General features: G+C 39.8%; 1 protein-coding gene across 7 annotated transcripts in view; it reads left to right on the top strand.

The window, feature by feature from the left end:
- TSPAN5 (tetraspanin 5) overlaps positions 1–20,569 on the top strand; it is a 90,076-nt gene that overhangs the window by 1,188 nt on the left and 68,319 nt on the right. The window contains exons 1-3 of one of the 7 annotated variants that reach the window (XM_026078404.1): positions 2,767–2,812; positions 3,271–3,361; positions 13,221–13,340. The exons of 4 other annotated variants lie outside the window; for them this stretch is intronic. In XM_026078404.1, coding sequence (XP_025934189.1) covers positions 13,338–13,340 — 3 coding nt within the window. In that variant the 5' untranslated portion in view covers positions 2,767–2,812; positions 3,271–3,361; positions 13,221–13,337. Of the gene's footprint in view, positions 1–2,766; positions 2,813–3,270; positions 3,362–13,220; positions 13,341–20,569 lie in introns of those variants that run through there. 2 more of the 7 variants (XM_026078403.1, XM_026078402.1) reach the window with 2 other exon arrangements.

The following is a 20,569-nucleotide window of genomic DNA, read 5'->3' as shown; positions in this document are numbered from 1 at the left end:
AGGAGCCCGCGGGAGGCTCGGCTGGGCTTTCGCAGGGGTTCTGGGCTGCGCTGCTCGGTCTCCTGCCTGCGCAGGGTCTTGTTGCACCATTCCAGCACTGGGCAGAGCTGCGTAGCGAAATGTAGCCTGCATATAGTAGTGTTTCTAGCATCTTCCCCATCTGTGGGGCTTGAAAGAGAAGCAAGAGGTTTTTGTTGCATTTTTCCAAACTCGAGGGAGGGGGTGAGTGTTCTCCCACAGGTGTAAATGACTGAGTTTCTGCTGTGTATATGGTGTTAGAGCTGGAGGAAGGCACTTACATGTACAAGCCACTCTTCCAACGAGATGTGCCATTTAGCAATGACAAATGTGCGCAAACCCAGGTGGGGTGGATGTGTTTTGAGGGCTTTGAAAGCAAGTTGAGTACAGATTTGGTTTATTGTTGTCTTTGGCCAATAAAGGTCAGCTGGAAACAATTTTGCTATGGATGATGGTGGTGAAGAGGGAAGGAGAGAAACCTTCATGCCAGTACTGAGGTTGTGATTACCCTTATCATCCTGCTGAAAATAGAGGAAGATGGTTATGTGGCTCACAAGTGTTCATTGCTAACCTTGTTTCTGCGTTCCTGGAAAGTAAAGATGTCTGGGGAGGGTGTTCTGGAAGAGGACAGTTTTGATTAGTGACACTTTTATAATTAAATATCTTTCTTTAATCAAGAAAGTTAAACTACTAGAGTGAAATTGGGTACAGTCGCAGACCTTGATTTCAATGTTTATTTGGCAGAAGAAATAAACCTATGGTGATGAGCTATTGCAAACTTTATTCTGACCCTGTAGTAGCTGTTCTTGTTGTATTATCTGCTCGATTTTTAATGGTCAAGTTTGCCATGGTTTTCTTCACCTKCCTGTTTTTTGTTTTGATTCCCACGAGTGAGTGGATGGTGCTGTGAACACAGATGTTTTTTCAACGGGAAATGAGTAGTGTGAGGAAGACTTGTGTGCCATGTCTTTGGACTAAAGGAAGGAGATAATGATAAAATATACATAAACACTTTATTCTCTGAAGACTGACTGTGTGGATGGTGGAAGTGGGGAAGCAGTATGCTTTAGGTATTTTGTGGCCAGTCACTTTCTTCTTCATGTGCTGTTGAGGCTTGCACAGTGCAGCTTTTGCATGATGGCAGATGTTCTGCCGTTGTAACTGAACGGGTTAAAGGATATCTTGCTAGACCACACGGCTTCAGACTGCTGGARTGGTGATCTGAAGACCTGAGTATATCGCCCACTCTGCCATTTGCTTGTTGTGTGGCCCTTGCTTACAGATTTCCTGTTTTGCAAAAGGCTAATCATCTCATTTGTGTCCTTGGCTAAACTTCTTGAGATCCACGAACAAAAAGCACATTATAAGAGTTCAGAGTTACTGTTGTCTCATTCAGTCATTTCTTCAGAATATTGTTATCTTTTATGAGAAAGCCTGCATTTATTACCATGTCTCTCATGAGTTGGAGTGAAAATGTAGGCACTGACTYTTACAGAATACATTTTAAAGTTGTTTTTATTGAATTCATAGCAAACTGTTCAATATTCTGTCATGAAACTGGGCCAGAAAAGCTGTAAATACAAATGCAAGTTTGGTTGGCTTTGCRCAGAGAGTGATAATCAAAAATAGCCACTAGTGTAAGTCATTGTAAATAGATTGAAATGGTAAAGAGGTCATTGCATTAACCCCATCATCTCTTCCAGGGATCTTGCAGACACTTAGATATATAGTACACCTTTGTTAAAACTTCTGCCCAGGCTTTATTTTATGTTGGTTTTAACACATTATTTAAAAATTTTAATATAAACAAACAGAAAAATATTTTCTATTCTGCATCATAAAACAACGGACTTAAAAATGAATGGAACCAAGTTGGAAGATTAATGGTTCTGAGAAGAAAATTGTCCATGCCTTGAGTAGAAGAATATTATAAACCTACTGAAATTATATTGGGATTGACTGTACATGCTATTTAAACTGAAGATATTAGAAAAAAATTGGATGCTTTATATCTCCTGGAATACAGATGACATAAATTGTCAAATTTTTCTGCTAATTTTTCGTTTTTTTGCTAGTCTCATTTTTTTTCCATAAAGAAACACAACTGAATTGTTAAAATAATAAATACGTGAAAGTTGCACTCTAGTACTATATCTTTAGTTTTAACTAAAGGTGACGTTATGCTCTTTAGGAGAGAATTCTTAGTCTTTCACCTCAGATAATGTGTTCTTGTCCAGCTGTATGTATTTCATACTGTTATAGAAGAGAATGTTTTCCTCTGAGTTTGTGCATAATTAGTATTCTAGATATATTTGCAAGCTTTCTTTTTTTTTTTCTTCTTTTTTTGAAATCCAGAATTGAAGTTGGGAAGCATGCTGAAAGTACAATCTCATAAAATAAGTTGTCTATCATGTAATGCTCTTATGGAAGAGGGTGCCTGTTTGACACTTGCACAGATAGCCTTTCTCCAAAGTAAGATTTAGGTACTGAGACCAAATAGGCACAAATGAATTTAAACAAAGAGTTAGAACTTGATATTGTGTTTCTTTCATTTGCTCAGCTGTCGCTCTCCTGCTTATTGTTCATTAGGGCACATGCCTGTGCTTTAACTTGACTAGCATAGCGTCTGTATGAAAGCGCCTCAAATGATGTTCGCTACCCTTCTAGGCTGGTGGAATAGTCTGTGGTTTGTGTGTGTGTGTGTGTGTTTTTGTTTTTGATGAGCCCTTATGTCTTTGTCTAGGTAAACTGTAATGTACTCTGCTTTAGATGACAGCTGAATGCATACTATAAGGTATTGGAAAACAGTTTTCTGTAGCTAAAAAAGCAAACTCACACCTCCCCACCCCTTCTTTTAGACTTCCATGTAGAATGATGTCAAAGGTATAATGCAAATGTAAAAGTAAGCCACTATGCTTCCCGAAAGGCAAGAACCATTTCCCCTTCTTTCCTCTTCTCTTTTTTGCAAAACAGTTTTGAGCTGACTTACGGTTCCAGGAATAAATGTTCCAAGTCCCTCTCTGTCCTTTGCTGTAGTTGATGGAAACTATGAATAAATACTGTAGATTTAAATTCAGAGTTAAACTAAACTTGATTCCTCTGACTCTAAGCTAGTACGAAACATGTATAGAATACATGGACACCTCAGACAAAAGCTTTTGCTTTGTCTTGATTCACTTTAAGTTGTGAGGTATGCTGCAATTATGATGCATCAGCATATTACCAGTCATAATTTGTGTTTTAATTTGCTAGGCATCTGCTGGTTTTGATGGTAACCATATGGGAGTCTAAATAGTCTTCTGAATTACAGGAAGATATCAGAAAGAAAACTGAATAAGGTTATGTAAGTATGTTATGGGAAAAGTGTTGGAAAAGTGCACTGACCTTTGAGGGAGGGACAACAAATATACTGTTTGTTGAATTTTGTACGTTGTTGATAGTTTGCTCTCAAAGGGACAGAAAATCATTTTCCAATGGCAGCTGGTTTTCAGATATCCGAAAAGGAAGTTTTGGTTATATAATTTTTCCCTTGCCACTGTTAAATAAATGAAAATAGAAATTGTTGTTGTGAGACTTGTTCTGTGCAATTCTCAAATGCATTGGGTAACATTTGGTCTTTAAAAAAAATTACTTTGGGAAGATATCCTTTCAGTGGAAGTGAAAAGACATTCTGATCACTTCCCCTGCCCCCTTTATGATTCAGAGTATCTATTTTTTAGTTTTTTAATAGCACTGAGATAGCTTGGAGAGCATTTCACAAGGGGTTCTGCCACAAACAGAACAATGCTTGTCTCAGAGAAAACGGACAACTGTTTTGTAACATTAAAAGGTGGTGATGTACATAGTACATATTWATGAACTAGATACACTGTGAGCTTGGGATTCCTGAATTCCTCAGTGTCTGTTTCAGCAGACAGAGCCCCAATTTTTTAAAGGCATATGAAACTAGAGTAACTGTGCTGGCTCCAGTGGCTTTGTTTCATATTTGTAGAGGTCATTCTTTGAATAAAATTTTCCTTTCCTTCCCCTGCCTTCCCCATAACATTGTAGTAGTCTGTAGCATCGGTTATGCGCAAAGAAATAGATGGGGAGCATGGATGAAGCTGTTTCCTTCCTCTGAAGTATTTGTTTTCCCAAAACTAGGTATTTATAAATATTTTATTGTTTTAAACTATTTCATGTTTCTAGTTTATAAAAGTTTGAACAAGTGTAAGGGGAAAAGACTAAGTGCTAGAAAAAAATAATTGTGATTAATTCCACAACTTCTCATGTTGGATTTCAACATGTGTCAAATTAGTATTATTGGAACTATCAAATGCAGCTTACTCACAGGAGAAGAGAAGTATTATGAATTTGGTAAATATATTTACTGTTTTCCCACCATGATTGTACTAGCACAGCTGTGCCACCAAGTGAAACTCGCTATTTCAGAGTTTCAAGAATAAGTCTGGAATCTTTAGAGTCCTGATCAGAGAAGTGCTCATGCGTGTCAACAGGAGCCTGAGTATAGGCACTCCCAACCTTTATAGACTACTTCTGTGAGTGAAACTGTGAATAATTTATATATATAAATACATATCATTGTGGTCCTAGTCCTGTCTACCTTGTTGCGTCTTGATAATGTTTTCATAATAAAGGCAATAGATTCATGTTCTGTAGCACTGGATTATGAAAGCATGCATACTACCTTAATTTGGTAGTAAGTAGTTCAATAGATATAGGGTAATTTTCAAATGGAATTTTTTTTTTCCTCTCTACGTGGGGAGTGGGAAGAAGAATGATGTAAGGAACTCTGTTATATTCAGTGGAGGAGAACTTGAAAATTAGTATATACTCTCTTCTTAAAGAACATTTGCAACGACCTAGTTCCATAGATTACAATAATTCTGAAGTACTTCTTAGCAAGCTTTATTTTCTTTATTCCTTAAACTCTGTAAGGACACAAGTGATTGATGATTAGTAAGGGAAAAAAAACTTGAGCTTGCAGTTAGTGAAACAACATTTGTAGGATATTTTGTTCCAGACCTCATTCCTACAAATATATTTCTTGCTGAAAATGCCTTATAAAATATATTTGTCATTGAGGCTACAACTTAAAATTTGGAGCAAGCAGCTGATGTGTCATTAAATATTCAGTCCAAATACTTTAACAGTTTGTACTCCATTAACCAAGGCCAGTAACCCATGAATATATGCTCTAAACATTTTAGATGTTATGTTTTGGTTCCAATTAAAACTGGAGGTAAGAGAATAATTTTTAACCCAAAGAAAGCTCAATGTACTCCCAGGGGACACGTACATAAAACAAAGGTGTCCAGACTGCCAGGTAGGGAATGCCAGTCTTAAAGTATAATGCTACAGGGTAGAACTGGTCTTTTTACTTTGCATTGCCCAAAATAYGCGGCACGCCTCTCAAATGAATGGGTAGTGGCCTGTCAATAGGACTGTAATTGTTTTATTGGTATAGGCAAGAGCGAGGAGCTGAACAGCTCATGTGGTAACAAAGCTCTATTAGTGATGACCCTGAAGTGACTGTCAACATTAACCATGAAAGTGCCTTCCAATATAGTAATGTATTTTTTTAAACTTTTTTAAATAGCTGACTTCTTCACTAGCTAGCATTTCCCAGTGAATTTGTAGTTTTGCACAAGTTTCTATCTTTTTCTCACTAAAAAATATGAAAACATTGTTGCAATGCAATACAGAATGAATTAAATGAMGAAAGGTTATTCTTTTTTACTGATTTACTGAATTGTGCTCCATTACTGTCCTACAGCAGAAAGTTCAGGAAACACAGATTGTTCTTTGCTTGTTTGAGGCCTAATTATTTCTTTTCCATTGTTCTATTCTGTGAGTTTGGAAAAAATCCCATTTTTATGATTCTTTTGCCACTACTGCCAAAAAAAAGCCTCTGTCATGGATCATCATGGGAATAGATTTCCACTGATTTCAGTAGGACTTTGTACAGGCGTAAGGGTCAGTGTGGGTGGGTGTCACTGTTGGATCACTGCCCTGTGTAAAGCACAGAGATCTGCAGCAGTCCAGCCCTTTCTTTATGTCCGCATTTTTAAATGTCACAAACGCTGAGGCTTAAAGAAAGCCAGGGGGGCTTGATTTGGTATCAAACTCTGACTCAGTGTGATCTCATATAACCTCCAGATGGCCTGGCTTGTGAGGGTGCTAAAAACAGTCAGATCCGACTCCTTTAGCTGTATAAGATAAATGAGGTGAGTAACAGCAGTGGTTTTTATTTATTTATTTTTAATACACATCAATCTCCACATCACACATTTTTTGGCTAGTGTTTCAACTTTCAGCCACTTTCCTCTGGACAGCATTTAGAATAAGTATTTCAGTACACATGGAGGATCTTATGAACTGTCAATTTCCCGCAGAACTGGGAAAAATCAATATGCCTCTTCCAGGCTTTGAAAATCCCTCTGCTCCTAGTGAAGGCTCCATTACATCAAATAATATTGAAAATCATTTCAAGCAAAGTTCTTGATATATGGTGGTAGAGGATTTTTTCTTCTTTTTGCAATGAGGCAAGTACATATTATGAAAATGCATTTGTGTACCTACTCCATACTTCTTGCCTTCTTGTTTTATCAACAGCAAAACTACTTGTATGAAAATCAAAGGATTGCAGGAACTTCTGCCTAAATATGTTCTCCTCTCTCTCAACAGGCAAGTAAAATTATGCCTAAGGGTGTTTGGTGCTTCTTTGTAGTATTGTACTGAAAGAACTAAAGGGAGATTGGATGCCTTCAGATATATGAAATACTTGAAGTTCATAGAGGCTTCTTGTCTTTTGTTTTTGCTGAATATATTGTTAGTGAGTTAAAACCTGTGAATATCTTTTGTCATAGGCCCAGTAGCTTGTGCAGGGTAATGAATATGATAGAAATAGTGAGATTGCAAGGATACTTGCAATAATTCAGCCTACTGGGCATTTCCTAGCATTAAAGGCTTGTGTTTAGTTGGAGTCCAGCTTAACTCACTTTCATTTAGGTCAAATTTTCTGTGACATGGAGCATCGTTTTATGTCAGGGCTCGCTTTTTCTGTGTCAAGAGGGCAGACTCTTTCAACCAAGTTCTCTCCCCAAAGGAAAGAAGCAGCAGCGTGGTGCAGGGTGTCACTGCTAGCATACCCATCTAGTATTGGTCATTTTGTTGTAGCCTGCATCACAGGTTCTCCCTGTCGGCCAGTCTGGACACCTTTGTTTTATGTACGTGTCCCCTGGGAGTACATTGAGCTTTCTGAGAGTAGGTTCTCCACGCTTCCCTCTTGCTGAGTTGCATCTCTTCTTGTCTTCTGTTTTCCCACCAGCTGTGGTAAAAAGAGCTGGAAGGGGTTTCCTGCTATRTGCTGTAAATGTTTTGTATATAAAAGCAGAGACACTGAGATAAAAGATCACAGATAATGTACGGCAGAAGTCTTGTTGCATCATACCATGCTCACATCAGTGGTGTGACACCTCAGGAGAAATCCTTCTTAAGTTTGCATAGTATGCTCTTCGCAATGTCACRTGGTTACAGTGTTTCAGGCTAGAGGACAGGATTTAGAAAAGGGAGCAATTGCAAAAATTGAGYCCTCCTGGCTAATTAGGAAGATACATGAGGGTTGGCAACTCTCCTTGGCCAAACTCAACTGGGAGTATACTGAGGTGCTCTGCTGTGCACAAAGTAAGGATTTTTTTTAAACTATTTTTCACCACGGAAATATACAACTGGAAGGGCTCCCTTCTTCTGTGGGTAAAAGAGAATTTCATAGAAGCTCTCTTACTGATTGCCAGTTTACCTGGATATGAGTCTAAAGAAGTACATGTGAATTCAGAGTCAGTCCAATAATAATTATGGTAAAAGGGAAGAACAGCAGTCTTTAAAATTAGGAAGCCTGTTATCTGAGGAGTTATATCATTTGTTTCTATGTGAAAATTCAGCCATATGATTTAGGTAGAAAGAATGTTTGTATATACTTATAAATGTATTTATGATTACAGTTAATAAATGACTAAAATCTAGTTCTTATCAATATTGCTTAATATAACCAACATCCTCTTGTTTCTGTCTTTCTCTGGGCATCCAGGGGGATGTGAAGTTTTGATGCTTTCTTAATAGTCTAACCCCATTTTTTTTTTTTTTGCTCTTAATGGCTGAGAGGACCTGTTTCCATAGCTGGGCCACTTCCTTCTTTGGTTAGGGTAGTTTCTTCACAACTGGTTTTTCTGCGTTGCCTTGCAAATTCTAGTGTCAGCATGAGAGCAGGGGGCGGCAAACAGCTGGAGCTGGTGCAAGACTGCAGAACCAAATGTTAGTACAGCTGACCTGTGAATGGGCTTAAACCAGTCAGTAACCAAATCTGACTGGGAACTGTGTCTTGTTGGGGTCAGTTCCTATCAGCTTGCTGTTTAGCTGCAAGAGTCAAGTATGGGAAGGTGGTAGGACCACCTCCTTCTTTCCCTGTATTAAAGAGATTATGCAAGTGCAGCCTGTTTCAACTCCAATAAGCTAAGTGGTTTTGAACTGTGGAATACGCAGAGACATCAGACATGATGCTTTATTAATGCTCAGCTCAGTCCAGTGAGGACTGTTACATAGACATACGTGCTGCTTAGGATGCTCCTCCAGTGCACTTTGATCCTCCTCTACTTTAGGAAGACTTATGGCTATTTTCTGTTTTCTCCTAATTGCTCCATGATGTTGGAGAAAGACTAGCACTGCTTTTTCTACCAAGCTTCTTGTAATGTGTGCTTACTCTGAACGTTAAGTGCACAACTCCATCATCYACCTCTCTGGTTTCTTTTTCTTCCCATACATGTTCCAAACACCATACCACCCTCCGTAATAAAATGCTCCATTGGAGTGGTCTTCCGGAAGAAGTGGCAAATCTTCTGCAGAGCAAAGGGTGTTTGCCATGATTATCGATCCCTGAGTATCCTTTTAATGGCTTYGTTGCAAACAGTGGTTAGTAAACATTTAGAGATTTTCATTCGTGTGTGTATTTATATAAATACACACACAATTTTTAATTCCTTACTTGCTACAGCATAAGTTCTCATTGACTTATATGCCTAGAAGCAGCACTTGGAGAGTCTGGAAACCCATCTAACTGCTATTACATGGAAAGAAGGTCRTTTTGCGCTGATCTTCCTCTGACTGTATTCCACTGTTCTGCTGCTGGTGCAAGATTTAGCAGTGTCACTAATGGTGTTCCCACTTCAGCTAAGCAGGACTGACTRTGGTTTAAAAAGTTATCTTTTCCATGTAAGTCTTCTCACTCCTCTTAGTGTCCTGTTGTTTTGAAAACAGGCAAAACCCCTGCATGGATAGCCTAAAGGTTCAGAGTGGCATCTGAATCAAATTTTTATCATGCAGAATCTTTTCTGTGCTAGTAACTAGTGTGTTTGACTCATCAACACAAGCCAATTACATTGCACATGGCTTACATCCTGGCTACCCTCTGGTCTYCTCCTTCCCTTTTCCTAAACCCCTCTCATCCCTGTGGCAGAGGAAGCAGTTCCTGAGCTGATGTAGTTAATAGCTTTGCACAGGAAATAAAACAAATCCCAATTTTGATGAGACTGWTAATGAAGGGTTCTTGCCACTGTTGCAATATCATTTAGTTAAGGAATTGAAGGCGTTGCTGTTCCCATCTGACCACGCCTGTCTTCTGTTGGAGGTGCTCTCCTATTCCCCCCTCCCGCCCCCAATATCTCTCCATAAGGAGATCTCCCATCTCCTTATCCCTACCAGTTGTTCCTGTAGGAGTGCTAACATCTGGTGGAGGTAAATGGGCAGCTGTGAGCAACAGCAGCTTTTGCCTTTGTCTTTCTCAACCTCAGAGCCTTGTATGTAGCTAGGATTTCTCACCCAGTATTTCACGTATATTTTAAATGTCATCCTTAGTAAATGACAGCAATGATAGATGCAACTCCACTGTTACTTGTGTTTTTAATCAATGGCAGATGATTACTGCCTGGATAAACTACCATGTCTCTTCTAAATACCTGATTCTTGTTATTTTTGCCCTCCTTTCAGTTTGTGCTCTACTCGAGTTTGCARTAAGAGGCTGTTCTCTCTGTAGCATTCCCCAAAGTAGACCTTTTTGTGTCTAACTTTGTCTGTGCCTGTTTTTACTCCTTTGGTCTGAAATTGAAAGCCCAGCCTGAGTTCTGTACTCTCAGTTTGCCCGCAGCCACCTCTGTGCATACACTGCAGTGCTCTGAGCAGGCTTTGTATAGGTGCAGCTTGTTGACTCTGTCACTGGAGTTTTGCCACCCCTCTGCAGGAGAGTGGCAAGGAGGAGTAATGATCATCAGCAGCTTTTTTTGTACACTTTTCTAAGGCCCTTGTTCCTACTTGACAAACAGCTTTACTCCATAAACAGCATGTGCCTTTTTTCAATGGGATGTGTAAGCATCTCCTTTTGAAACAGCCAGCCTCCTCAGTGTTAATGCAAGATCTCCCAAATAATACCTGCATAGATGATACTTTTTTAGTTGATATGTCCAGCTGTGAGGCCGATTAATATCAAAACTGTACATGCAGATCTGTCTCTGGTGTAATGAATTTCACATTTTTGCTTCACAGATAATTGCTGCAGGAATGAGCCATGTAGGACACGTAGAGCCATGGTGAGGTGGAATTGATGGAACTATGTTAAAGACTGGCATAGTCAGCAAAGACTTGAGGGATCTCCTGTGACTTCTTTTTGAACCATAGCTCAAAATGAGGGACCTACTGTGAACTCCTTTTGAACCAGAGCTTGCTGCTCTGAAGCTCAGGGTCTCAATGTTACTTGAGGTTGGCGTGCAGGAGTGGAATGAAATGAGGGTGGTGGTGGTTGCTGCTGCTATACTTTTTAGAAGTATACTGGAAAGTCCTACATATTTTAAGTTGAGAGTTGGTGTGACATTTTTGTRTTTTTGGAGACCTGTCAGAGAAAGTACTGCTATTTATGTAAATCTCCAGAGTGCATTGGGGTCAGATTCACATTTATGCTAAATGACTATCTTGTGCCAATCTGCCAGTGTAACCTATTCCTAAAATGACTGCAGACTGTGCTTACAAAGCCAGAGTGATGTAGAGCAATTTTGGAGTAGCTGTGCTGTCAAAGCTGTTCATGCAAGCAGGATTAGACTCCTAGCTTGAGTTTGGAGGAGCTGATCAGGTGGAAGGGTGGACTTTGTCTCCATTATGGGGTGGGATTGGACTTCTGTATAAATGTATTTGCTGATGGTGAGAAGAGAAACTTGCAACTTTTCTGTGGAAGGGTAGGGGCATGGAATATACTGTGTCTTGTTCAAAGAACAGGAGGTATTTTACTTTGAGAATGGAACCTTCTAAAAGTCTTAAGGTTGTCATATTTTGACTGAATGAATAAACTGCCTCATTTTCTATTCCATCTCTCCATGTTGCCTGCTGGGTAGATATCTTTTTGTAGTTATTGATATCTAAGTGCCACTTAGGGTGCTCTCACTCATTATTCCATTCCATTTTCTTAATAGAACTTTATTCTAGTTTAAAAACTCTCTAGCTTTAAAAAATAAACACAAACCAAAACAAATGTGTACATAAAGACATTTCAGAATTCACAGAAAACAAACCGTGGATCAATTATTAAGTGCCTTCCCTCTCTCTCATCCACTTACTGATGTATTAATTTTGAATGAACCTCCTGCATAGCTTGTCTCCATCCGCTTAGGGTATAGAGCACAAAGGCTTTCAGCACTGTAAATACCTGGGGCCTTGTTACAGGTCTCTGCATATGAGCTAGGAGCAGCTCCTGTTGACTTCAGTGGGAATCACTTGGTGACAGCTGCATAATTAGGCCCTTGGTTTTCAAGCAATGTCTTAAAAAAGGGGGAGGGGGACACCCAATGACATGCCAAAACAAAACACTGGAAAGACTTTCAAAAGAGCTAGAGTCATTACTTCAGTCCATCTAAAGAGCTAAGAGCTGACAAAAAGGGTGATACTCTGCAGTCCAACCAAGAGGCAATGGCCAAGAACAACGGAGCCTATCAGGCAGCACGTCTGCTGGCCTGTGTCTCAGCAGTACCCTATCTGACARTTTTGGACCTTTAAACGAATGCTTTCCCTGAATAATAGGAGCTACATGTGAATCAAATACTTCTGGCACTGAGATAATTTAGTTGCTGAAGCATGCAGGGCTCATCCACAGCTGATTGTTTTCTCTCTGTTTTTATAGTAGTGGTGTGCTCGTATGAAAGAGCTTAGAGAAACTAGTGCTGACTGATCAGCTGTGGAAAGCCATGTGCCTTCCCACTCATCTGGACAGCAAGCTGGTAGCTGCTGGTAGCTGCTGGTGCTTTTTGTAACTAGTGGTTCATAGTACTGTATCATTTTGAGTACCGAGTCCTGCTTCTGCTAGGCACATATTAATAGCAGCAACTTAATGATAAATCTGTGTCCAATGGATGCTACTAATCCCTATCTGTTAAGTACTGCTACTCATGTGGTCTACCATTAGCCACATAAGAAATCACCACACTTTAGTAATGGCTTCTGAACTTTAACAACRTCTTAGGCTAAAGATAATGGCTTCTGCATGAAATACATCCAGCTATTACTAGTGGTGTCTTACTGAGTAAGCTGGTGTGGCAGATAAAAGAATTTCTGTAAACAAAGTATAAAAGAAGCTATGCATATAAATCAAGCCTGTAAATCAGTTTATAGTTGAATGCAAACCGAACATATTGGACTGGTTATATTYGTGTGTTATGCTTCAGTGATTGATAGAGGAAATGGAAAAATGTCTACTTAAATGCAGAACTTGATGAATATTGTATTTAATTTCTACTGTCAGGTCCTTCCAGCAGTTTGTGGTAACTCAGTATAAGCAGATAGTTATAGTCTGTGCTAATACCAATGGTTTCAATACTGTTAAAAATGAACAACAAACACAACCCTTCCTTTTACCTTTAAGGTAAGTTTTAAAGAAATATAAAACTGATTCTTACTGATAACCTTAAAAAAAAAAAAAGGCAAAATTAACATTCCTTCTTTTTGGACTGTTCATACCACCAAAAGAGATCAAGAACTTCTGAGCTACTGCACTGAATCCTTAATCTGCTGGTATCATGCACCTTCAAATGTAACAGCTAAAATTAACCTATGGAGCCAAAAACTGCTCCAGGGTTTTGGAGGAGATGTGCTGAGCCTTGCCTTTTGCCTAGGTTCAGTGCAAGGGAGTTCCCTGGAGGAAAGAATCCTGTTCTCCTTTGTCTGGAGTGCGAAGAAACAATAYATCAATGCAGCTACAACTCCATTAAACAAGCTCAAGATGGGTTTTAATGGTAAGGAATTGAAAAAGTGTTTATTTGAAGATYAATTATGTGGTCTTGATTTCCATTAATTTTGTGTGTGTTGGCAACCTGGTGGGGGGGGGGGGACATTTTTATACAGTTATGGCCTGTGTTCTGCACGGCAAGAAAGCTGTGCTAAAAAGGCATCTCTTTGAATCTTCTTTTCATCTCCAGCTGGAGTCCCATGTAATCTAAAGGTAGTTTGGGGGGGTCTTACTTTTTAGTCTGAGTGGGCAGTTTGAGATGGTGTCCTTGCCAGCAAACACAGTTTAAACAGTTTKTATCCCAGCCTGCGGTGTAAAGTAATGACTTAGTAAACCCACTGAGGGGCKGGCGAGCAGTGATACAGGAGGAAAAGGGCTCCCCTCAGATGAGGATGTGACTATGAAAACTCACTCGGCCGTTTTGCTGCTGAAACCRCCAGCAGTGGTTAAAATTACGTGGCTTATGTGAAAGCTGCCCATGTCAAACRCCACTCCTGCAACTGGCATTTGGCTTCATTGGCCATTTCTGTGGATAGGCCAGTGTCTGAAAAAAGTACTGTAGACTGAACAATGTGTTGTCCCTTGAGATTATTTCACCTTAAGCCTGTGGATACATTGTCAGTTCCATATTGTTCACAAGGTCTTTAACCTTGAAGTGCTAGTTTATCAATAATACCTTCCATCAACCCTAGATTGAGTAGGAAAGCCTGAATGGTGAAAGGTATGTTGAAATCTGAAGAGCTACAGTTACTCTAAAAGTTATTGGTATGGAAACTAAACTATTAATACAAGTGTCTGGTGCTACTCAATATGAGTTTGCCTGGGATGGTATTTCTGTTGTACTTTAAGGTGGTAATAAAGGTATGCTTCCCTCCCCCCCCCCTTGAGTTTTGGGGTGAATGTAAAAGTGTCTAATACAAGCTCTTTCTGACTTGACCTGAGATAATGCCAGCAGTTTGGACTTTGTGATCTCTGTAACTGTTGGGAAAACTTCAAGATGAGTGCTCGATGTTCGGAATGAGAACACAGTGAGGTTATTAAAGTGTGCGTTTGTGAAGTGGTTGTAGCAGASTTTAATCATCAATAAAGAAACTGGGAGCAAAAGGGGCAATAGCCTAAATGCCTGAAGTTTCAAAGTGAATATTGGAATTCATTTTGTGTTTTATTAAAGGTTACTCTGAAATTTTGAAGAAGATATGTTACTTTACCTGAATTTAAGTGAAAGGAATGATTTAATTCTTTTTATATATTGTTGTTATAGTTGTTTGTTAAACTATGTTTTGCCCCCAAAAGGGGGCATTTCACCTTTAAAATTAAAGGGCAAATGCTTGGATTTAGGTACAATGCAAAAAAGAAAACTTGCACAGGGCTGGTCAGGGCAGTTGTTTTTGAAGCTTTTATAGGTGGTCTGCTGCCAGGTGCTCTAGTCAAGCTCCCCTTTCTTTCTCCCTCAGCTATACCATTACTTTTGGATTGAAGCACTTCCTGATCTAGAAAGGAACTAAAATAAGGCAGCACTGTCAAGGTACTCCTCAAAGAACCTTTTCAGAAATGCAACAAAGGGAACATAGTGGTTGGACTGGCCCAGACAAAAGGTCCATTTAGATAAATATCCTTTGAACAATGGCCAGTGGTAAATACCTGATGAAAAGCATAAGAACAAGGCAAGCAGGTAGTGATAATTCCTAGGGAGTATGCTCTGAACCCTTAGCCTTTCAGAGCCGGAGTTAGGGTCTTTGTGTTTAGTATCCCTGGATGGATTTTTCTTTGTATGGATTTCGAGTCGCCCCCTGAAGCTCTAACTTTGTAACATATRTGGCATCCAGTTGTTAGTTGTACCTTTCCCTGTTAGTTTTGGGTTACTTCTAGCAGAGGCGAATTTCAGTGTTTAGTACTGCATTCTCCAGCTTGAGTTCCATTAACTGTCATGTACATATAACTTACCTTCCGTGAAACAACTGTGAAAATCTGGCATCTGAAAAATGTGGCTTGAAACATTTCCTCTTCTCCCTCTACCCTTTTCAACACAGTAACATGAAGAAACAAATCTTCGATATGTTCTTCCTTCTTGGTAGTTCAGATGGTTGAATTACAAATGTAGGGAGCATACAAAACCAAGCAAGTGTACTAGTCCAAGGGAACTGCAGCTGGATGTCACAGACCAAAAAGCTTGCTTCTGGGAAAAAGAGCTGTATGTCTCCAGATGGTGACCTAGTTGGATCTTTACACAGCTCCTTCAATTACTATGAATTAACCATTTTCASTCCATGCCATGTTTAATAGAGAAATACCTGCTCTTGTACCTTGATAATAAATAGTCTTTCTGTTAGCAGTTTTTATGTGGGATTGCAATTGCCCCCAGTTCGGTCCTTTTTCATCTTTTTGTCCTTCTGTCACCCAACAGGAAGAAACCAACAAGCCTAGCTCCCCAAATCATTCTTATTTTATTCTGTCATTGGTTATGGGGGATCCTTATTTAATACTAGAACAGTATCTGGGAGATGAACAGATATTCTGAAGGATGTTCTCAGGAAAAATCATCAGATTTTTCCCTTCTATTACTTTTTGAGAAAATTCTAACAGTTTATTTTGTTAAAGCTCAACTGCTGTACCTATCCTTTTTTTTTTTTGACAGGAAAACTAATACATAATAGACATTCAGTTTAGTTAAGCCCTCTGGCTGTTTCACAGATGTGTCAGCAGCCGTGTTGCAGTCTTGTTTGAGTAGCACAAATTCCCGTTCTTGAGCRCTGTTTCAAACTCGGTTGTTATGCAGAAGTTCTTGATACCTTGTTTAACCTGCATGTTAAAACCCATTATGGTCTGGTTCAGCTCTGCCTTTCTGGAGCAGAAGCTTTAGGTAGAAGCAATTTTTGTTTAAGTACATCTTCTTGAGTAGAAAGAGCATAATTGTGCTTGTGCTTGAAGTTTGTCTGTTTTCTGTGTTACTGAGCTACCTATCGTCTTGTTACCTTAGCAAGTAGTGAGTCTAGCAACACATCCTCAACTACCAGATAACATGGTACAGATGTTCTGAGAAAGGCGGAAAATTCATTGCTCGTCCGGGCCCTGAGAGTGTCCTAAAGCAAATCTGTGCCTTTTGGGAGAGCGCTGCCCAGGATGTTTCTGAAGCAGAGACCAATGTTGTGTTAGGAGTAGGTGAGGTGATTTGGTGGCCAGACAGGACTGTGGAAACGGGAATCCCTAAGGTTGTTCTGTGGCCCAAGCAGACTCTTTAATCAAGGCAAATTTACAGAAGTCATCTTACGTTATACCGCAGCACTTGACCTCTGATATAAATAAAGAGTGAAACTCTTTTTGYTTACTTGAATAATATTCGTGGTAAGGGGGAAAGAACACAAGTGGCATAGGTGACTACTCACTGGCTGAGCTAATAGAAGACAAGAAATAAAGTGGGCTAGGTTACCTGAAGGTATGCTTCTGGACAAAAGAATTGGATCTTTTAAAGTTGCTTGTCAGTATATAGGCAGAAGGTATACTTTAGATTTAAGCTAGTACATGAGGCTTGGAAAAAGTATATAAATAGGCTTACAGGGCTCTAAGAGTTTTTGTTTCGCTAAAATAAATGAGTACTTCTGACTGCCTTTGTAAGTTCTTGTTTCCAGGGCCAAGATCCATGGTCTGATCCCATTGGGATTCAGATTTCCAGGCAAACAACTTTTTAATCTAAATTCCTGTTTCTATAGGAAGTCTTTATTAAAAAAAAAAAAAAAAAAAGTATAGACCTGAGAAAACAGTTTGGTAGCCTTGCATCCTGAGATCTGTTTTATTTGCTTTATGGGATTCTATTTTAGAACCACTTTAATGAAAACKTGGACAATGGAACAAACACTTAGGGCTTTAAAGGCAGTTTTGTTTGGCTGATAGTTTTGGTTTTTCTAAGTTCTCTTCCCCCCCCCCTTTTCTTTGTGTGTGTGAAGTAAATGGTTTATTGTTGCTGCCAAGAAAGCATCAATGAGTTGTTCCCTCTCCGGCCCCCCTCAGCGCTTGTTGTATGACTGTGTTCTGCCTGATGCCCTGAGCTTCAATATGATACGTTCTGCTGAATTACTGAGAGACAAACCATTCTGCAAGTTGGGTTTAATGCTTGTGAGTAGATATAATCCCAAAGGTGTAACTGCTAGAAAATCTGGTTCTTAGCATTAATAGGATCCAATGTAAGCAGTGTAATCTAAATTTTTTTATACATATTCGTTGTTTTTTTTTGTTTTTTTTCTGGGTCTGTTTTTCCACTTCTGCTCCATACTAATACTGTGGAGGCACACTGAAGAAGACAGCTTTTGCTCCTGCCAGCCAGGATCTGTTTTTGCAGTGAGGGGTCCCTGCTGGGGAAATCTTTTCCTGCTATCTTTCTTCTCTCCACAGGGTAGCAGGCATAAGGACTACCCTCCTGTCTGCTCTGCTGACAGCCCTGCGTTCTCTGCTCTCGCTGCAGCAGCTGCTGCTCCGCAGCCTGGCGGAGAGAGCATAAATTAAAATACAAAGGTCTCCTGTGGCCACTCTTGGCTGACACTGCAATGGCAGATCAGACCTTCTACATCATCTTCACTTGACTTTCTTCTCTTTTCTCAGGCATTTCCTCTGCATTTAAATCGCTCACTGTCTTTTACTACAGGGTTGAATTGGAGCAGCAATCCAGTCACTCCAAATGTTTTATGTACTCGAGTGACTGAGCAGTTTGTATGAGAAAAGAATTAGCAAAGTGGGTTCCATCAGCTCAGGTCTTTCCTTTTATACTGCCTGAAGAAGAGGGACTATTTTTGCGCATTTCATGGCTGCTTGAAGATACACGGCGAATTCCTGCTCTAGCCTCCCCATGGAGGCATGCTGAGTGTTGGAAACGGCAGAACCACTGTGTTGCCGTTGTGTGTGTGTGACGGGGGGCACAGCCTCCCAGTGAGCAGAGTGTTTTCTCCAGTGGGTTTTTATTTTTAAGGCCTGGGATCTTAGTTTTCCTGTAAGGGAACTCTAACTTGAAGTGAGGGGGAGGGAGTTGTTTGTGGGGGGACAATATTGACCCTGTAGACTTCCTGATCGAGGTGTGTGTGAGTTTTGTGGGTCCCTCGCCCCTTCCCTGTGGTCTTCTGAGTGTGCCTACCCTTCTCCCCTTTGTCCCTGCTCCAGCAGTCGCAGCCTGGTTTGGCTTATATYGGGCATCTGCATTTGGCCCAGGCCAGTGGGGCTGAAAGTTCTTCTGTGTGGTCTGCCAGGCTGACTGCTCAAACTTTTGCTAGTCTTACTATGTGTTTTAGCTGGAGTATGAATTTCAAGCCTCCAGCTAAAAGCTAATTTCTTTGTGTACAAAAATAAACTGACTAATGTTTTGTTTGATTCTTTCCTCCCCCTTCGTCTTTGAAAATTCATTCTTTCCACATAGTGGAAAGTCATTTTTAGACTTGCATCCTTTCGTGTTTGCAGCTCCTATCATGATGGGTTTCTCTTAAGGGTGTTATCAGAACTGGAAGACAGGCCTAAGGAGAAGTTAATGGTTTATCTTTAGTCCCTGAAAATCATGTAAGATTTGAGTTGTTCCTTTGTATTTCCTTTTAGGTGCTTATTAGCTAGTCCTCAATGCAGGGTTAGCCTGGCCCTCTCCTCGTCTGATCACCATTTGCTAAATTGTGGATATGCAGGTTCTGCATGATTTGTACAGTGATTCAATGGTTTTTCTTTGATGTAGATGCATCTTGGCTTCAAATGCAAGCCTCCCCAGCAGTGTAACCATCTTTCTGATTTAATCAGACTCTTGGAAAATGGTATAAAAAACATAATTTGAGTGTGCATGTACTGATACCTCTGTGGATTTCACATCCTGTTTTTATTCTCAAGAGATCATGTTAAGCCACAAAGGCTTTTCTAGCTGTTTCATTTTCTTGATGATGCTGAACTTTTTTCAAGATGAGTGAACTCCCACCCCTCACACCCTGATATCTAATTATGAGCTTTATGTTCTGGCTGAACAAATTTTGGCATTTAGTAAGAATATCAGTCTGATCGTTTGCATTTTCTGAGCAGGTCCTGAAGGGAAAAGTCATGACAAAATTTTTCCAGAGCGCACTCTTTAATGAAGCTAAGTGTAGCCATCAAATTCGCAGTCAGAACTACCACTAAATCCTTTTTTGTAAAGAGTTATTTAGGCCTTGGTTTGGCAAGGATAGACTTCAGACACTTAAACAGCCTGATTTGAAATCAGGGGCACAGCCTGCGGAAGCAGTGTCCTAATTTGCAAGGACTTGGGTTAGAGGAAAGAGTTTAGTAAAACTTTCAAGTGGACTGTAAGCTGTTGTAATCAAAAGTGGCTTGAGGCTGATAAGAATTTCTCATTGATAATATAGCATACTCAAGTTGAATGTCAATCATAGACCTAAGGCATGTGTGTGCTTTTTGAAAAATTTCCCTGTTTTTAAATTTATTCTTTAAAAGTATTGTAGTAATGCAAATAGTATAAGCATGTAGTAATATTCGTAAATAATCATGAGACTCGCCATGGAATTGCTGTTCTGTCTGCCAATTGGACTTAACAAGAACAAAATGCCATTACTACCTTCATAATCAGATTTATTTTAATGTCTTTGAACAAAATACCTCTGGAATCAACTGCTGAATGCTTTAACTGCTTCCTTGCTGCTTAATGAAACGATAGCCTTGCCAGGCTGCCAGCTAGTAGAGCAGCTGCTTCTTGGGGCTTGGTTTGCTGTTTTTCCTTAGTATCTGGAATGTCTTCAGTGATGCCTATCACAGATGCACCTGGCAGTGAGGTATGCGCAAAAGCAATGAGGCTAACGCCCACTGATCTTCATTCGCGGTTTTCATATGTGGTGCTTGTAATGTCAAAGAGGGTCAAAAAGTCCACTTCTCTTAACTTGAAATTAACGTGAACACTATTCCAAGACCAATGAGAAAAGTGCTGTTTTYTTCCCATCTACCCAATCCCACAGGTGAACTGTCTTTTATTTAAAAAAAAAAAAAAGTTATTTTGCAGTACCTTCTTTGGCCTTTAACTTTTAACAAATGARTTAGACTCTTACAGCAGATTTCACTTCTTATGGTAATTGAAACTTATATTCCATAACCACTGGTCAAAATAGAATTATCCTGTGCTAGGGAAGGTGCAGAGGACTGTAATCGAGCTGGCGACTCTTTGTCCGCTGGGAAGGTGGGAGGATTCACTAAATGGATCTGAGTGGTTTTCAGGATCAAGCTATAATTGCGTTT

Source organism: Apteryx rowi, unplaced genomic scaffold, assembly GCF_003343035.1.
Source record: "Apteryx rowi isolate R43461 unplaced genomic scaffold, aptRow1 scaffold_48, whole genome shotgun sequence".
Taxonomy (NCBI): Eukaryota; Metazoa; Chordata; class Aves; order Apterygiformes; family Apterygidae; genus Apteryx; species Apteryx rowi.
This window is presented reverse-complemented; position numbering and strand designations above follow the sequence as displayed.